Below are 18,829 nucleotides of genomic sequence, written 5' to 3'. Positions count from 1 at the left end.
CAGCTCCAGTTGAGAAAGAAACAGAAAGACACAGTTCAGCCAGTCAACTCTTTGGCTAGTAGCCAAGCCGTCTGGAGAGGGGCCCTGCTTAAGTCACATTATTTCTCTCTCGTTGAAAAGAACCCGAGAGTGGTAAATGCCACTTTGGCAAAAAGGGGCCAGCTTGACTTCACGATCATTCCTTTTTGGAGATAGCTAAATTTAAAAACAACAACAACATATACACGCCAAGGGAGTCACTAACAGTTTACCAGTCACCTGCCGTATTAAAGAGGGCACAAATGTTGGTGGGCAAAGACAGGAGGAGAAAAAAAGAACATTTCCCAGGGATTCCAAAAAAGACAGTGTATAAAACACAAAGGAGAAAGAACAAACTTTAGCCCCTCTCTTAAAAGAGGGGCCAGAGGAGTTCCTGAAAGCATTGGCTAGTAACTTCTTAATAAGGAAAAAAATTCATACATGGGCTAGAGTGGGAATGAGGAATTAATCAATTATGATTCCTCCATTTAGCAAGTCAGAAAGAAAAGCTGGCCGGGTCTTCTCAGAAGCCCCAGACACTCCTATTCCAAAACAAGCCAGCCTTCGCACAAGCACTTGTCTGAATAATGGACTCCCTGCCCTGACCTTGCAATTTACTTTACAATGCATTTATAATCTCACTCAATATATCCCACTCCTGGGTAAATCTCTTTAACAAGATTAGATGATAAGATACCAAAATTAGGTTTTAAACATTTGCCTAATGTGGAGGGAGAAAAAAGGCAGAAAGATTTTGAAAGAAAATGCTGACATTAGTATCACATTATCTGCCTATTTTTGTTTGCCTCCTCTCTTCAAAGGGAAATAAAAAGCATCATTGAGAGTATTTTCATAATTTTTTTTTTTTACTTGAGTCCTGAACAGATAGGAAAAAAAAAAACACCGATCTGGTTCCAACTACGGTGACCCTCTGTGGCTTTCTCCTTTGCCTCTCTAGGACTCCATGTTATTATCATACATTTAGCCTGACAATCTGAATTGGGTAAGTAAAATAGAGGATTTGTCAGCTGAAGCAAGTCCTTAACACTTTCATCACTCCAAATGCCTTAAAACCATATTTTACCTTATACTATTCTATCAAAACCCAGCACTTGGACCCCTGTGCCATGAATATGGCCACTGATAAACGCCGAGATCTGTATAGCACTACTTCAAGAAGCTCCCCTCTGTATCCTATCAAAAAGGCTTCACTGAGAAAAGCCCATTTTGTTTTGCTGCCCTGAGCTTCCTAAAATTTTGTTTTCAGAGCCAGCGTTGTGATCATGTTAACACTGTGCTGTTACCTTCCCCTCTCTCCCATACATCAGGTCAGAGAAAATGGCATTTTATCTTCTAATGAGCATACAACATACAGTTTTCACTACTGCATTTTAGTATTCCCATCAACTAGATATTCTAGATCACGAGGGCAGCTAGTGTAATCATAATGTCAATGAGAAGGGCTGTTACGATTGAGACTAAAGATTACATGAAAAGAGCTGCTTTGAAACTGGTAATTATTACCAGTCCACTAATAGCAAATGATGCATTACGGCTTCCCCACATAATCTGTATTTCACTCAGCTCATGCCCGTGCACCATATTATATTACAGTGCTCACAGATTCTAAATTCCTAAACTGCAGTCATCAATAAATGTGTTACTTGCCATAATTTGTGAAATTACTTTGTTCATAACATCTTTGATGGTTTAGAAAGACCAGAATTGATTTCCTGCGTGGCAAAATTAGGGCTACATTGATTTATTGACTTGTAAAATGTAATAATATTCTTCATTTACTCTGATGAAAATCAACTTCTCAATTTGAGAGCCTCATTGGGCAATCCTGGGGATTGTTTTGATTTAGAGCAATAAACTGAGACCTGGCCCCACGCACAGGAACTCGGGGCATCAAAACAGTTAAAATGAGCTAAGAGCTCACCTACTGGCTTTTATTTTATTTCTCTTTATTTTATTTCTTTTTATTGTATGGGAAGGAATGACCCCATTTCTAGCTTGTCAGGTGATTAAAAAGTCACATGGTCAAAGCCTCAGGATTTAGAAGAACAAGAGAGCTGGCCCCTGGCTCTACTGTACACTAGCTCCTGGGACAGCCTGGGGTTTCCTATCTGTAAAATGAACATAAAAATAGCACCTTAAAGAATTGTGAGGCTCAAATGACAAACGGATATAAAAGCCCTCTGTAAACTATCAGGTCCAACGTGAATGAACGTGGATGTGAGTCTTCATTACTACCAGGCTTCACTGGCTACCTAGCATGATGACTAACCACATCAAACACCCAGAAGGGAATCCAGGGGAAAGTCGGAATCTAGAATCCAGAATCCAGGTCTTACCCCAGGCCAAGGTGGGGGCCAGGATAGAGGAAAGCAGAAGGGGGCTGTTTTAAGGACTGTGACTGTGCCCACCAGCAGAGAGGCCACAAGTGCCTAGTGCTCTGAAAGCCTGGCTCGGGCAACTGAGTGGGGTGAGGGTCAGCTTGGTGCTAGAGCTTTCTGGAACCCCACCACCCACTTCCACATACCTTGTTCTGGTCACTCCTAAACTGGTCCTGCCAGCATGAGCACCAGCAACCTAGGCACCCTCCCTTTGCAGCAAGCAAGGAAGATGGGGGTTCTTCCATATCAGGCTCTTAGTTTCCCACCCCTCAAATCAGACTCCCTGCCCTTGGGAGGATCAAGTGGAAGAGAGAGAACTAAACAGATTCCAAGGCCAACAGCCCTTTGGCTACTCAGCCCCACCCTCCGCTCTGCTGCCCCACTTCCCTTCCTTCCCCTTCCCTCCAAGGTGGCTCTGTTCCCACAGCCAAGTGTGGGGCCCCAAGCACCCACAGCCAAACAAGGAGAGCTCTCCCCACCCAGCACCCAGTCTGCATGTAGGGACTCGAAACCATGAGTCCAACCCCCTAAGCTCTGCAATCTGTGACCGAACCAGGCTTAGGCCCAGCTTGGTGTGTGTGTGTGTGTGGGGGGGGGGGGGGGGGGGTTGCTTTTAACCCCTGCACCACCCAGCCCTCAGGACCCAAGGGCTTGTGAAATTCACATAATAACTCTTTGTTACCTGGGATTACCTAGGCGTTAACAAAAATAAACAACTGGCTTTGAATTTGGTCCCAGGGTGCATGCCATGCCCTGCAGACACCATTCACAGATCTAGTTTACCTCCCATCTGAAAACCAGCCCCCTGTACAGCTTCTACTCCTGCTTCTTCCTCTTCCAGTATTCTCTTCCATGACACTTTCCCTTTCTTTTTTTCTTTCCACAGCAGTCTATTTTTCATTTACTTTCAAAATGAAAATACTTTCCTTAAATAGACGTTAGATATCAAACTTCTTTTTATCTTGAACCTGCTTTTTTGTGTGTCTCGGGTAGAATCAGCCTTCCCCACCTCCCCCCACCCCCCCCCACCCCCCCACCGCCAACTTTTTAGTCATGCATGATTCATACTATTTATTCCTACACAGAGAAGCAAACTGTATTACTTTCTAAAACAGTATCTTTCAAAAAACATTTTTATGAACATACAAATCTAAATTTCATAGGAAGTTCTCCACTATAAAATTTGGCTTGAACAAGTAGTGGTTGGTGGTTGTGGTGGTGATGGTGGTGATGGTGATGGTGATGATGGTGATGATGATGGTGGTGATGATGGTGGTGGTGGTGGTGGCTATGGTGGTGGTGATGGTGGTGGTGGTGGTGGTGGTATCTTTGAATTTTGGCAACAATGCTGTGCATTTTTCCCTAAAACTAGGAAAAAAACAAGTAGAAATTACATATGTATGCACATATATAATGCACCACGTATATATAAAAATACACCATGTTTAAATACACATGTAAATGCATATGTAACATGCATGAGAATAACTCTGGAGTAACTCTAAACTGACTCCCTTTGGTTCCGGCCTCTGCTAAAAATGTATGCCATGGAATAATTCAATCTTAAATGAGGCCATGGGAGCGAATATCCAGCAATAAAATGGGCTCTGATCACACAGACTGTTTGCAGTCACCAGCCACGGAGCCAGACAGGACCCTGGGGAGGAGACCCACAGGGACGCGCTGCTGTCAGCTCCGCGCCCTCAGTACTGAAGGAAAGAAAAAAGGGGAGGGAAAAACTGAGTGGAGTGAGAGGGGGACTGGGTGCCAAGTGAGTAATGGAATAATACATGTGCGGATGCCAATCTATTTTGGAAGTAACTCCTTTCAGTGCTTAAAACGTAAGGGTAATTTCCAGAAACTCTCATCTCTACACACATGGACATTTGTAGAAGAAATAATGCTCAACTTACAAATACCCTGCGGGCCATATTCTGCACTCATCCCGGGCGTGGGGATTAGAGCTCCGTGTGCAGAACGAGGGGAGGAGAGGCCCCTCCAGTGCAGAAGTTTATCTGTGAAAGAAACCCAGAATCAAGCACGGAAGCTATGAACAACGCGCATCGAAAACCACAGAATATCACATTTCCACCCCAATAAAATAGATGAACATCATTGCAACAGCCTTGCAGATAGTTAGCAGGACCGACACCTGTATCCAAAAACAGTGAAAAGTTATTTCCCACAGTTTGGTTTAATTTTGGTCTTTTTGACAAAAGGAAAGAGGTTTCTGAGGTTCTTCGTTATTTTTTCTTTTTCTTTTTGTATTGGGGGTGGTTCTTTCATTTATTTATTTGTTGGTTATTGCTTGATGATAGTTTTGTAATAAGATGTATATAAATAGCAAGGGAAAATTGGTAATGTGTGGGTAGGCTGGTAAAACAGGGGATTTATCTGCAAGGCTGGTTTACGTGCATACATTTACTTTACAGACAAGCCCAAGGAAAAAACAATATGCTGATAGGAAATGAGTGGTTTTGTGAATCATTCCTTCTCAGACAGAGTCCCACTCTGCCTTCCCTGTCCCAATGCCCCTCGTCCCATGCTGTGTTTATGACAGCACCTTGACTGATAGGGAAAACTTAGGCACTTCAGGACTTAGTTGAGCCACACTCCAGAACTTCTATCAGTGGAGTACCCCATACCAACACAAGATAGTGGAGAATTAAGATCAGACTTTGGGGATTAAAATAACTTCGGTGAGTTCTCACCATGAGCAAAAGGAACCCTCCCATTAAACGACGGGGAGAGAACCAACATTCCAATGTAGTGGCACCCAGAAAAAGCGACCCACCTTCTCCATTCCACTGCACTTTGTCGCACTCTGGCAAGGAAAAAAATGACTTCTCACACTAATAAACATAAATCTAGCAGTAAATCAAGCATTTCTAGCAGTGAAACTTGTGAGAAAGGAAATATTTGGTTTGTGCAACCTGGGGATTATATGGTTTATGGGGAAGTTCCTAGCTTTTCCAAGGCCACCTTGAGCTAACCAAGCATGCAGAGGTCAACCTTGAGGCAGGGTGGAGGACAAATGGAGCAGGAGATGCTCAATGTGTTCTAGAGGTTTGCAGTGTGTGATGATTGGGGGAGGCAGGAGAGAAGAAAAACAGACTTTGATGGTGAGTAAACAGAGTATGTTTTCCATTAGCTTAATATTAAGAGCACTTAAAAGTGTTGTTATACTCTAGGACAGCAGGCCTCCAGTGTAAAATACATCCTGTTCTCCTTACATAGATCATATTACCAAGAACAGCCAGGGCAGTCGGCACAAGGTTTCCTTTCATGAGGACCTGGTGGGTAACAATGGCATGGGGCTCATGGAAGCTCTTCCCCGAACGGCACAAAGCCGTTGCTACCAGGACTGCAAAGGGAGGCTGCTGGGGAGCCTCCACCCAGCCCAAGACCAGCTGTAGAGGCACGTCCTCCTCTCTGACCCCAAACAAAGTAAACACCACAGAATGAGCCAGCTAAAGTAGGAAGCCTGGACTCAGAAAAGAAGTATGTCTTCATCTGACCACTTATGTTAAATGAATTGAGAGTATGGGGTAGAATTACCTACAGATTTAGTCATAGTGTTTTTCAACGAGAAATCTGAGAATTCATTGTTGCACTTGGTATAAAAATGGAACCAGGTACTTGGACCTTGTAAGGAAATTAGACAGGCAGAGTCTAATTTCAAATTCCCTGCCACTCACTCTGGGAAGAGACCCCTGGGTGCCTCAAATGGCCTCCAGCAAGAAATGGGACAACTGTTAACCGGATCCAGGCCTGGCCACCTGTATGTGTCTCTGGTTGGCAAACCTGTCCACAAACCTGGTGGCCCTGAGTACGCTGAGCTTCAGGGAAGCAGCCTGGCCCAGTTCTCCACAGCACCAGGCCATGTGGCACCATGAGGGCTCATCCAGGGGAGGGCTGAGTTTCTGGTACCATGGTTTGGTTTGGTTTTTTGTTCTTGTTTGTTTGTTTTTTTAATCTTTATTGTTGAAAGTATTACATATGTTCCCTTCCCCACCCCCCCATCGGTTTTTGCTTTTTTTGAGTTGTAAAAAAACTAAGAGTTCATCAAATCTATGCCTTTTTTAAAAAATCCTCACCCAATGATATATTTCTTTATTGATTTTTAGAGAGAGAGGAAGAGAGAGGGAAAGAGAGAGAGAGAAACATCAATGTGAGAGAGAAACATCAATGGGTTGCCTCCCATACACAGCCTGACCAGGAATAGAACCTGCAAACTTTTGGTGCATGGGACGATGCTCCAACCACTGAGCGACCCTGCCAGGACTCTATGCCTTCATTTTACAGATGGGGAAACTAAAGCCTTAAGAAATTAAATGACTGGCCCGCAGCTATATTGATGGTTAGACACAACGTGAGGATCAGAATTAGCCTTCCGACCCCACGTCCAGTGCTCTCTCCTGGGATATCCATCACCGCCTCCCCTCCGCCGGTCTTGCCCTGGTCTTCACTGACCAAGAAGCGCCGTGAGGAGGACTCTCCTTCTCCTGACCCAATAGGAGAAACAAACTCCTTTAACCTCTTGGGGGGAGAGTCCAGCCCAGAGGTGTCGAGTGGGCCTTTCAAAAGGTCCAAGTGAACTGACTTGGTTTCAAAATTGGAAAATAGCACCTGATCTGCTTCCTGCGACTCTTGGCTTGCCCCACTGTTTTCACCCTCTGCCTCTGTTCCCCTGCAGAATTCGCCAGCTGAAGAGGAACAAACCATTCCTACCTCCTGGCAAGCCATCGACATTGTCCTTATAAGACAGGCTCATCCTTGAGCTTCTCTTCCTCCAGGAAGAGTGTCAAAGCAAAGGCGGTGCGGACCCCAGCTGACTGCACCGCTCCCGCTGGACACGCCCGCAGCGCTCTCCTTGTAAGTAGAAGCAACATTCCCACAGGGACTGCAAATGCTAAACTGTTAATAGCTTCCCTAGGGTTCAACTTCTTGCTATGATGCTTTCAATTGTTTCATCACAGTTTAGGCAAAGCAAAGTCTCACATTAGAACATATATTTTAATGCTTCTACGCATCAGACTCAACGTGCAGCTCTGCCTTCCCAGACCACCCCTGGTCGAAGGCCTCTTCTCCCATCTGCACTTTCATTCTCCCCAGGGAGAGATGGGCTCGGGTGACTGGCTGGGAAGTGGGTGGTGCAGCTGTGCTCTCTTTATGTCCTTGGTGGTACTCTTAGGGCAGAGGTTCTCACAGCGAAAGCCCAGGCCCAGTATCAGCATCGCCTGGAATTTGTTGGAAATGCACATCCTCAGGCCCCACTCAAACCTACCCAATCAGAAACAGGGTGCGGGGTCAGGGGGCAGCCATCTGCATACAAAAAGCCCTCCAGGCGATTCAGCTGCACAATCCAGTTTAACAAGTGCCACCTTCAGGTAGGGGAGGCACGGAGGCTGGAAGTGCTGATGTTCCCCTGGCAGAGATCCCTAGTCTGTGAGGCTGTCCTCCCTTCTAGCTGGGAACCTCCTGGTTTAGGACTGGGATAGTCAGAAGTAGAGCAAGCCTGGGAGATCCCTAAGGCTCTCTGCATGTGGAATCCAAGACCCTCCTCTCCCTCACTGACCAGGACAGGAAACAGGCCCTGCCTTTCCAGCAAGTAGGAACACTCTTTGCGTAAGACAACATCCAAACCAGCTCATGTCAGGCAGGTGGTGTCCTCACTGCCCCCCTAAAAGCTGGCTGACATGCTGGGGGTGCAGCTGTGGCACACTGTATGGCTGGAGCTAGAACTGGACTCCTGCTTCCCTTTCTGGACACTCAAAGGTGACGCATGGCCCTTTTCTGAATCAACCTTTTAAGTGCCTTGATTCCTCTAGTGAAAGGTGTTTTAACCTGTTCTGTTTCATAAAGGTCTCTCCAGACCCACCACCTCCACGTGGGGCCTCAGATATGCCTTATGCATTGTTAGGCTGCAATGTTTCCTTATGTCTGAATTTAAAAATAAAGAACCTTATTTTTCAGGTTTCATTAAAAATATGCAACAAATTGGCAAGGATTTTGATTTAATGTGACACCTTGGTCCTTCTACATTTCTATACACAGTAAGTACCAACTTTTGATGCACTGTAAACCCTGTTGGATGTTCCTGGAACTTAAGGTCACTAAATCAAGTTTTCAGTTTCATCGAGAACATCTCAAAGATCTCTTTACTATAGACACACTCTTTTTTTCTGACACTAATGTAGGTGCGTAGTACATCCACATTATTGTCTACTAATTAACAAGGGATACTGCTGATCTACAAATGTGCCCAAACCGCTACGCACAAAGCATCATTTCCAATACACAGTGACTGCCCTGGGCGCCCAACTTCTATCAGGAATTAAAATCCCAGGCCTCTCTAGGACTATAGATGTTTGCTGTTCATTAAAATGTGTATGTGAGCCCCTGACCAGTGTGGCTCAGTTGTTTGGTATTGTCCTGTGCACCAAGAGGCTGCTGGTTTGATTCCCGGTCAGGGCACATGCCTGGGTTGAGGGTTTGGTCCCCAGTAGGGAGTGTGCAGGAGGAAGCCCATCAATTTGCACTCTCACATTGATGTTTCTCTCTTCTCCCTTCCTCTCTCTCTCTCTAAAAAGAAAAATCAATAAACTATTCTTTTTAAAAATGCATATGTATGCATATATTTTTTTTTCCTCAAACATATATTTTTAGATAACATCCCTGTTTTTCCAATGAGACAGGGCACAAAAGAAGTCAAGCTGTCCCCAAGAGGAATGGCCACCTTCTGAAACTGTGACCTACTTACCACGTTGGGAATTCAAGAAGAGAAAGGATGACAACCCACCATGATAGGGAGGGATCTCTATACTGGTGACAGGCCAAAATAAAGGACCCTTACGGCCCCTTCCAGCTCCAAGATTCTCAAGTCTCCTCCCCACCCAGCCAGCAACCAACTTGTAGACTACACTTAAAATGCATCCAGGAAGTTTGTAAAGTTCCCTGAAAGAACCAATTCCAGTTTGTTCAATATTACTGGATCCAAGTCACAAAAATAACAGTAGTGCAGCTAGTCTGAGCTAGAGGCAAATCCACGGAACGTCCTTCAAGTTCTGTTTACGATAACAGATATGATAGATATCAGCTCCCCTCTCTCAGATTCTGTGACTTCTCAGAGTCTTATAGAGCAAACGTGAGCTATGCCTATACCTTGAGTCATGTCGATCTAAACTGAAATGTGCCAGCTTTACCACTGCTAATAGACTTCTTAATTAACCTTCCAATATTGTCTAAATCACTTTCCCTTTTGTTCTAGAAATGAACATTTCCATTTTCCCATCACTGCTTTTTGACCAGCTAAGGGTTTGCCAAATTGTGATGCTCTTTAAAAAAGTATATCATGTACAAATGAAAGCAAGGGAGAGTTCTAGATACACCACACTACAGTTTCTTTGCTGAAACTTGGTCACGGTTCTTACATTCCTTGATATTTCATTAGCCACTTGAATTATCATCCATCACTCATTTAAAAACTCATTTGCTTTTTTGACCAATTCTATCCTCAGAGCCCTGATTATCTAAACAGCACGTTACTAACTTCACCTTGGAAGAGTTCTCGCCCTATGTATTCACTCTATGAGGGGGGAGCTGGAGAGATGACATCTTTCATGCCCCTTTATCTGTAAAAATGCAAAAAATGCACGCCACCAATCTGTCAGGCCTAAACAAAATTTTCTGCAATCTGTGTCTTTAACATAAGCAAAGCATATAATTCCAAAAAAAAAAAAAAGAGCTTGCTTTTCTGAAGAATAACTAAGCCAGAGACAATGTGTTCCATCTTTGTGTTGAAATGCAGATTTCCCACTAAAAGGCAAATCCTTCATTTCAAAAGGTTGAATAGGATGGTACTTAAAAAAAGAATTCCAGCTGGTTAAATTTAGGGTGTTGAAAAAAGTTCACTCCAATAATATTCTTTGGCTCTGGGCCCAAAGTATTTTTGCTTGATAGTGAATTAGATAAATTTTTATTACACATTACGCTTTTGCCTTAGAATGATGGAACTTATTGAGGAGACTGGAAGGGCAGCTGCATTAAAAAGACAAATTGTCTTAGGACAGTTTTTTTGGCTTAGTTTAACTGTGTGCTTCACTAAGCAAAGCGTATGTACCCAAGACACATTTCATTCATTCATTCATTCATTCTTTCATACATACATTCAACAACTATTTACCAAGTGCCTAAAAAGCCCAAAAAGTAGGCTAGCCTCTGGTTATCACAAAGAAAACTCAGACCCAGACTCCAGGAGCCTTCATCTATAGTAGAGAAGAGAAGGCCAGGACAGAACTGGTTCTATTCCAGTGTAGGCAGTGTGTCATCAGAGACGCACAGATAAACTGCTAAGGAAATTCAAAGGGAGAAAAATGGCCTCCATTTGGAAAAGAGGACTGTGGAGTTAGGGAAGAAGTAACTTAGGAGCCAGGCCTGGAGAGCCAAGAGGAAGGACTTTCTAGACAAAAGAAAACACAGGTATGGATGCCCAGAGAGAAGCTGAGCCCAAAGTGTGTGCAAAGCAAGTGGGGCCCAGGGGGCATAGTGACATTTAAATCAAACTATGGTGCATTGATTCATTCGGTTGACAACAGAGGATATGGTCACCTAAATGGCCCTCCGAGGACTTCTGTGGAGTCTGCAGCTTTCCCAAGTTCCTGTATCCAAACACCGCGCTTTCTTAGGGACACAGGCATGTGAAGCTCGGTGCAAGTTCATCTGCCCTCCTTTGTTTCCCTGCCTTGACTTTCTTCCCCTGATGAATGGTGGGTGGTCTCCCAAGGCAGACTCCACTGTGTTCTCGCCCCCAAGTCAGACCAACAAGTGTTGATAGCCACATTCTTTGCAATCCTGCCTCCCAGCTTAAATAACCTATTTCAGATGTATCATTGCCGGTTTAAGATGGGCTTGTACTTGCTGACACATTTTCAACAAATGACTGTACAAGAAATGTGGGGATTTTCCTATACTGCTTTGTCTCTTCAATCATCAATGTGACCGTCCCTCCAAAATCTCCCTCTTCCTTCTCTCTCCTCTTCTCCACAGGGAGTGGGGCCACCTGACTCCTGCTGAGTCCTTATTTGAGGATTGTATTTGTGTATGGTGAGGCGTGTGTGTGTGTGTGTGTGTGTGTGTGTGTGTGTGTGTGTGTGTACAGGCTTGCCTCTTCCTGCGGTAGTTTTCAGGCTATTTGGGGGATTTGGAAACTACCTTCTAAAGATGCCCTTGCCCAGTGCATTCCTCTGTGAGCCCCACAGACCCTCTCTTCAGATTATTTTCTTCCTTTAGGATGTGAGGGACTCATTCTTCGGAGAGACCCCTTAGAATGAAGTCAGAAATCTAGGTTCTTCGGGCCCAACTCTGCCACTCATCAGCTGTACGTGACCTTGAGTAAGTCTCTTCCCCTTTCTGGCTCTAAGCTTTCTCGTCCTTAAAAAGAGAAGACTGGCTGATGTGTATGACTTTTCCTTCCTGTTCCCCACACCAGCTGCAGTCTCCTTGAGAGAAGATTTAGGGCAGGAGACCTGGACGCAGTTAAGGGACCTACTACGGGCCTTGCCAGAAGCCGGCCTGGATGGGCTTGTACCCTTTGTGCCTTGCAGGGACCACGAGGAATCTACAGACCTGTGTGGGCTGGGTTCTGCCCCAGGTTCATTCTTAGATTTAGTGTAAACCTCTGGGGCACAGTCTTGCAAAGCTCACCTGTCTCAGCGTCAAAGAGGAAACCTAAGTGGGTCCTGAGCCAAAGAGGCTGAAAGTCAGAGAGAACCAGGAAGAAAGTTCCCACAAACTCAGGCTAAATGTCAAGGGAAAAGGTCTCTGCTGTATGTGCCAGAAGGCCAGTGGTGAAGCTCGGCCGCATGCCAGAGCCTCACACCCACTGCTCACGAGGGCACAAGCAGGACTCTAGAAAAAGCCAGGGTTCTCACCCGGCCGGCCACCTCACACCAGGGAGGCAAGGCCCCAGCGTTCTGTGGTCCCTGCCCTCGACCAACGCAAAGGGTTCCTGGAAAGCCATGGGTAGGATGGGTTTCTGTAAAGTGAATCCCATTTGCTCACCGACATAATTTCAGAGACGTTCCATCACCCTTCCAGGCTCATCGAAAATTGGCAGGGCTTCTAAGATCTTACCTTTGAAGAGCTTCCTCCTCCACCCCCTCCCCAACCTCTCTGTCAAGTAGTTAATGATCTGTAAACAAACACTTTAAATTCAGTGGGGGAGCTCACCATTTAAAGAAACCCTGTGGCGAAACCTTTTGAAAAGTTAACAATCTTTCTGTAATGTGAAAAATCACCCTCTAATTGATCAGTTTCCATTGGTGAGATTTGTGTGTGCTGGGCTTTCTTAAGGTGGGGCTCACCTGCAACCCCTTTGTGGTTAGAAGAGGAGGTGAGGGATGAAAGAAGCTGCCCTGGGTGCATTTTCTCACCCCAACTGTCCAGCCTCACACAGATGTTCAAAGACTCCACTCACACCTCTCTACCCGACCTGAGAAATGAAGAGAAGGGCGGAAAATCATAGTCCTAGGCACCTGGGAAGCTTGGAAAACCACCCGAGCTTCTGGTTTAAGTGTTATTAGATGCCTTTTGCGTTTGGGCTGTCAAGATGGATCCCATGAGACTGACCATTTGCTTAGCAAACGTTTAGTTCTGATAACACCAGCCAGGGCAGTGAAGGACTTGTCTATCAAAGCCAACAGAACGTGCAACTCCCAAATTCCTCTGAAGAGGCCACCCTGAGCCTTGTTATCGGTGTCAACTCACAGCAAATGTAATGTATGCCTCTCTATCACCATTTTCATCAGTCTCGAGAAAATGCCACAATAAGCTCCAGGAAGCCAAGCTTCGCGCGTACACAAAGACCCTTGATGTTTTCGGGTGTTCTTGGTGGAGGAGGACATGGGCTGGGTGGGGATACGGGTGCTGCTAGGGGGACCAGGATGGGGAGGCATGGTTGGAAGATGGGAGCAGGCCCAGGAGCGCTGCCACCCTGCAGGCTAGAGTTTTCTGCTCTTTTCTCCCAGGAATGGCCTGAGCAAACCCTTGCATGGAAAAAGGCCCAGAAGAGCGGGCAGCCCCGGGAAGGCTGTGTCAGGCCTCCACGTCTGGCCCTTCTTAAGGAAGTCTGCCCTGGCGTCTGTGGAGGCTTCATCTGCTTCCGAGAGCCTTTCCCTCACATCTGGCCCCACAGCCATCCTCTGGGGTAAGGTCAGGTGTTACCCTCGCCTCCCCAGCCAGGAAAATCGAAGATCTCAGGGTCGTCCTACAGGGGTCCTGAGGGCAGGGCGGGCACTCAGAGAGTCCTGCCCACCTGCTTTGCCCCTCGTCACCACTCACCTCAGGTCCCCCTGGAGGTGGGTCAGGGCAAACTGTGCTGCCCAGGCACTAGTCTTACAGACACTCACTGGCCTTCCTGGGACTATAACAGTGATGGCGAACCTTTTGAGCTCGGCGTGTCAGCATTTTGAAAAACCCTAACTTAACTCTGGTGCCGTGTCACATATAGAAATTTTTTGATATTTGCAACCATAGTAAAACAGAGATTTATATTTTTGATATTTATTTTATATATTTAAATGCCATTTAACAAAGAAAAATCAACCAAAAAAATGAGTTCGCGTGTCACCTCTGACACGCGTGTCATAGGTTCGCCATCACTGGACTATAATGTGGTGTGTGTGTGTGTGTGTGTGTGTTTGGGGAAGTGGGAAGGCACACTCTACCGGCCTAACGTTCTGTGACGGACCAGCTTGGCCAAGAGATTCTCAGAACTAGAACTGGACATTTTCCAGAATGAAAACCTATTATGTCCTATGGCTAACACAGAGCTGCTCAGAAATTATGAGAACTAATTTAAGGCTTCAAAACTCTACACACTTTTTTAAAAAAAAATGGTCTAGCAGGTCAGGCTCTGACTTTTCTTCAGGAACAAAACTAGGCTGCCCTCTCGCCTGAGGTGAGATTGAATCGCGGAGGGTTCTGGTGCTGGGAGGCCAGGCCTTGTCCCAAGGTAGCAAGTCCTTCTTTCAGAAAACAGGCCTCTGCCCGCCCACACGCTCCTGCTTCTGCCCTCCCCCCACCCTTCTCCTCAGTCCCTCAGCGCGCGCGCGCGCGCGCGCACACACACACACACACATACACACACACACACCGACACAGCAGCCCTGCTCGGGCCTCAGCCCTAACCTCTCAGACACAGTCCCACAGAACAAAGGCGAGGCAGACATAGCCTATTTATTCAAGGCCTATTTTCTTGGCTTCATAGTTATTTTCCTGGCTTTTTACCCAATTTCAAATCCTTCATTTATACCACTTACCAACCTGGAAAGAATTTCCTGAGTAAAAAAGAAATGCCCACATGCATAATCCGTAATCACTCAAGAGGCCCCAATCCAGCCACGGAATGGGTGCTGCCGGCTGTTCTCGGGTTTACTAATTCTGTTGATTCCATGGGGGTGACACCCAAAGCTATCAGACACCCTCTCCCCCCAAATCTCCTCAAACCAAGAGCGCACCATCTCAGCTCCTGCCTGCACACTGGACAGGTCCCCTGGGAGCTCAGCTCACGGAGGCCTGGCCCCTCTGTGCAATGGGTACATAATTCCGCTTTTTCTTCTCCACAGGCATTAAGTGGGGGTGGGGGTGAAGGAACCCCACACCACAGAGGAGACCCCAGGATCATTTTTCATTTTGAATACCCCTAAGATTCAATGAGATTCTTCAATCAAGATCTCTTACGCCTACAGGAACAGGAGACCCTCCACTCTCCCTAACAAGGCCCTCGGGCTGAAATCTTTTTGCTTCCAGAACCTCAACTTTCGACTGCTGGGTAGAAAGCCCCGTCTGTCACCGGCCCACAGATCTCCGCCGCCTTCGCGCTCAAACCCTGTCAGGCAGTGGGGAGTGTGGACAGCAGGACTGACACCGTTTCAAAGAGGCCGACCAGGCAAGAACCGTCCTGTACGCCTGCCCCAGCTCTAATGCAATAAAATGTCTTTTATCAGCCTAACTCAAGGCAAAGAGTCAAGGGTCTGTCACCATTTTAAAGAGGCTTATTACATGGCCACAAAAATTTGCCTCAGGCTGCAACCTGGCATGTAAGGTATCAGCGTGGGACAGGTTCTTTTGATTTTATTTTATTTTCTTACAAAATCAGAAAATGAAACGCTTCTGTCCCTCCCTTCCACCAACCGTCTTTTGATTTATGGAGAGGAGGAAAGAAATCTGAAGTTGACAGGTTGGGACAACTCCACTCGGCTTTCTTACTCAAAAGCTGCTTTTGTTAAACCATACTTTGCATTTATGGCCTGCGGCTCTTGGCTGACACGAGGGCGGCTCTTCCAGTGAGGAGCAGGCTGTGGACTTCCCCGGGAGGAGGCCCCACTGAGATTATGGGGGGCACTGAAGCTCAGGGGGGCAGGGGCATGAAGGCCCCTGGCTAGACAATGGATAGGACAGCAAGGATACGCCGGTCTCTGTCCCCCGCTCTCCACTACGTTTGGGTCCAGGGCTCCCGGTATCATCATGTATCCCACCAGCACTGGCCCCCAGCTGAAGTCCACGCCTTCTGAGAACCAAGATTGTCCTGTCTACTTCTCATCGCCCAGCACCCCTCTAGGCAAAGAAAAGCCATCAGTAAATACTGAGAAATCGAGGCTGCTGGGTGGACTCTCCTTCCTGTGGGAGGCTGTTTGTTCTAAATGACACGGCTGGCCAGAAGGAGCGGCCAGGGAGCTGTGGCCATGAGGGCTCTTGAGTAGATGATTCACTCACCAAGGAGTCTCCGGGTCAGCCTTGACCCAAGGCATGATTACAGCCCCTTGAAGGTGGCTGCCGGCCCATCGGTTCACTGTACAATTTTGGCACTCTGTAACTGTATATTTACTCAATGGTTGTTATGGACAATCAGGTTAACAATTCACTTCCCAAATTACTAGATGTCAAATTTCCTCACGTCTTCTGATGAATTGGTCCCAATTACCTACCTAGTCCGGGTCCCTTTCCTCTCCTCTCTCAAATTTTTTTTAGTAAACCCTACCACACACACACTTTCCTCTCTTCTTACCCCCTACGGCACCCCTATTTTTGTGCCCCAAGAGAAAGAATAGCATGAAGTCCTTCCATTACGATAATCCTGTTCATAACCCATAGTTTTGCTACACTAAAAAGGCTTTAAAATGAGGCTAGGAAGCTGTCCATGGAAGGGTCAGTAAAAGCTGGCTGGCTGATCTCACCTGCCTCCCTGCCTCAGACGCGGAACCCCTGAGCCACCCACACCTCATCACCCGAGCTGCACCAGATCCTGGCACAGCCAGCGGAGGCCCTGAGGAGAAGGAATGCAGAGCCCTGGTGTGTTCTGCGAGGCCGGGGCTCCCCAGCCCAGTGGCTGGCAAGGGCCCAGGGATGTGAAACCACATGGGCTTAGGAGACAACTCCGCTCCCGACATGCTAGAGGGAGTGAAGAGAGAGATGCATGCACCCTGAAAACAAAAATGGGAGAGGGATCCCCGGAAAAGCAACAGCAGCCAGAACCCAGGGCCTCCTCTCTGTCTCCCCAGGGCCCTTCGCACCTCTGCTCTGTGGTTTTAACACACTACACCTCACCCACCACAAGTGGACAACCTGCTGTCAAGGGTCAAAGCAATTTCTGCTCCCCAACAGGGCAGTGTGGTCAGCTGACCCGGGCCACCCCAGCCTGGAACTGAAGCCACCCAGGCCACAAGCTGCAGGGCCTGGTGGGAGACCCAGGCAAGACAAGGGTCCCTGAGCACAGCTGCTGGAGGAGAGGGGACGAAGGTGACAGGGTTGCCCCAGCCTGCTCCTGGCCAAGAGTGACTGCGGCTGAGACAGTGTTTCTTCTCCAAGCTAATGGGTTGTGATTTTTTAAGTCTTCTTTTTCTTTCTTTCTTTCTTTTTTTTATGTTCCACCCCCCTACACCTTTCTTTCTCCCAGCACACACACTTAGAGGCTCTAGTATTTTAAAAGGTGCTGGTTTGATTGGTGTGTTTTTTCCCCACAGGTAAGATTAGTTTCCTAACAGATTCCCAATGCACTTTTCTGTTACAGTAGGAAGTGAATTGGGAAAAGCCTGGCCAGACAGCCAGCGCCACAGAAAATTCCCGAACTCATGAAATCCATCTAGATCAGTGGTTCTCAACCTTCCTAATGCCACGACCCTTTAATACAGTGCCTCATGTTGTGGTGACCCCCCAACCATAAAATTATTTTCGTTGCTACTTCATAACTGTAATTTTGCTACTGTTATGAATCGTAATGTAAATATCTGATATGCAGGATGTATTTTCCTTGTTACAAATTGAACATAATTAAAGCATAGTGAGTAATCACAAAAACAATATGTAATTATATATGTGTTTTCCGATGGTCTTGGGCGACCCCTGTGAAAGGGTCATTCGACCCCCAAAGGGGTCACGACCCACAGGTTGAGAACCGCTGATCTAGATCGAGAGAATGTCTCTTGAACCTCTAGTGTCCATTCTCACCTTGGTGTCAAAAGAATGCAAATGGACTAATGTTTTCCAGCTGAGGGCTTGGCTGCACTTTCAACTCAAACATCCCTGCTCATCAGGGTGGGAACAGACTGGCGCTGGGGGGATTTCTATATTAGAACACTGGGACTGTTCTACCTGGAGTTTAGTTTGGTTGGCATTTCTGTGTTGTTTATTCAGGTTGTGGTTTCTTTCCTCCATAGGAAAAAAAAAAGTGGAGCTGTATTTGTTTCCTGATCGTGGACAGAAGGAGGGTGTGCAGTGGAGGAGGTGTGTGGGGAGCAGGCAGAGAGATGGAGTGGGGCCGAGAATATCCGGAATTGGAGGAAAGTGAGAAATGGAGCTGTTTCTTGGCTTCCAAACAGTTGTAATTTCTACCGCCACTGCTTAGATCCTGGGCACCAGGCACGGAGAGTGGGAAAAGGGACATGTGACAACTTTGCAACAACTCGGGATTTGGCATTTAAATCCACAGGAAATAAGAAAAATAGAGGGACTTCTTATTTATAGATTTGCAGATGAATTGAATGAGATAACCAAAATGCACTTCTCGTGCATCTGAGGAGCAATTCCATTTTCAGACTTGGAACGTTTCCCATAACTGAGCATCACCCACCCCGCTGCACGCTGCGTCCCAAGGTTAAGGTCGGCATCCTGAAAACCGGGCAGAAGGCTGCTGCTTTGGGGGTAGCACGAGAATTCTCCTTGGAAGGACAAGTTGGTACCACACTACACTCAACTGGGTTCAGTTCATCTGATTACACAGTGCCTTGCTTTCTAGAATATGTAATCATCTCTTTCTGATGACATTTTAAATGTCCAACTAGACAAATAATTGCAGCAATAATTGATAGCAGAGTCAAGCAGGAAGATCACTGATTGGCAGAGTCCCCGCCGAA

General features: G+C 46.5%; 1 protein-coding gene across 16 annotated transcripts in view; it reads right to left on the bottom strand.

Moving 5' to 3' along the window:
* Positions 1–18,829, bottom strand: part of BCL11A (BCL11 transcription factor A) — a 100,935-nt gene that overhangs the window by 12,079 nt on the left and 70,027 nt on the right. For 12 of the 16 annotated variants that reach the window (XM_059659741.1, XM_059659740.1, XM_059659739.1 and 9 more), the window contains one exon: positions 4,331–4,432. The exons of the other annotated variants lie outside the window; for them this stretch is intronic. In XM_059659741.1, coding sequence (XP_059515724.1) covers positions 4,331–4,432 — 102 coding nt within the window. The remainder of the gene's footprint in view (positions 1–4,330; positions 4,433–18,829) is intronic. 16 annotated transcript variants of the gene reach the window in all.

Source organism: Myotis daubentonii, chromosome 12 (genome assembly GCF_963259705.1).
Source record: "Myotis daubentonii chromosome 12, mMyoDau2.1, whole genome shotgun sequence".
NCBI lineage: Eukaryota > Metazoa > Chordata > Mammalia > Chiroptera > Vespertilionidae > Myotis > Myotis daubentonii.
The sequence above is the reverse complement of the archived record's forward strand: the minus strand, read 5'-3'. Positions and strand labels throughout refer to the sequence as shown.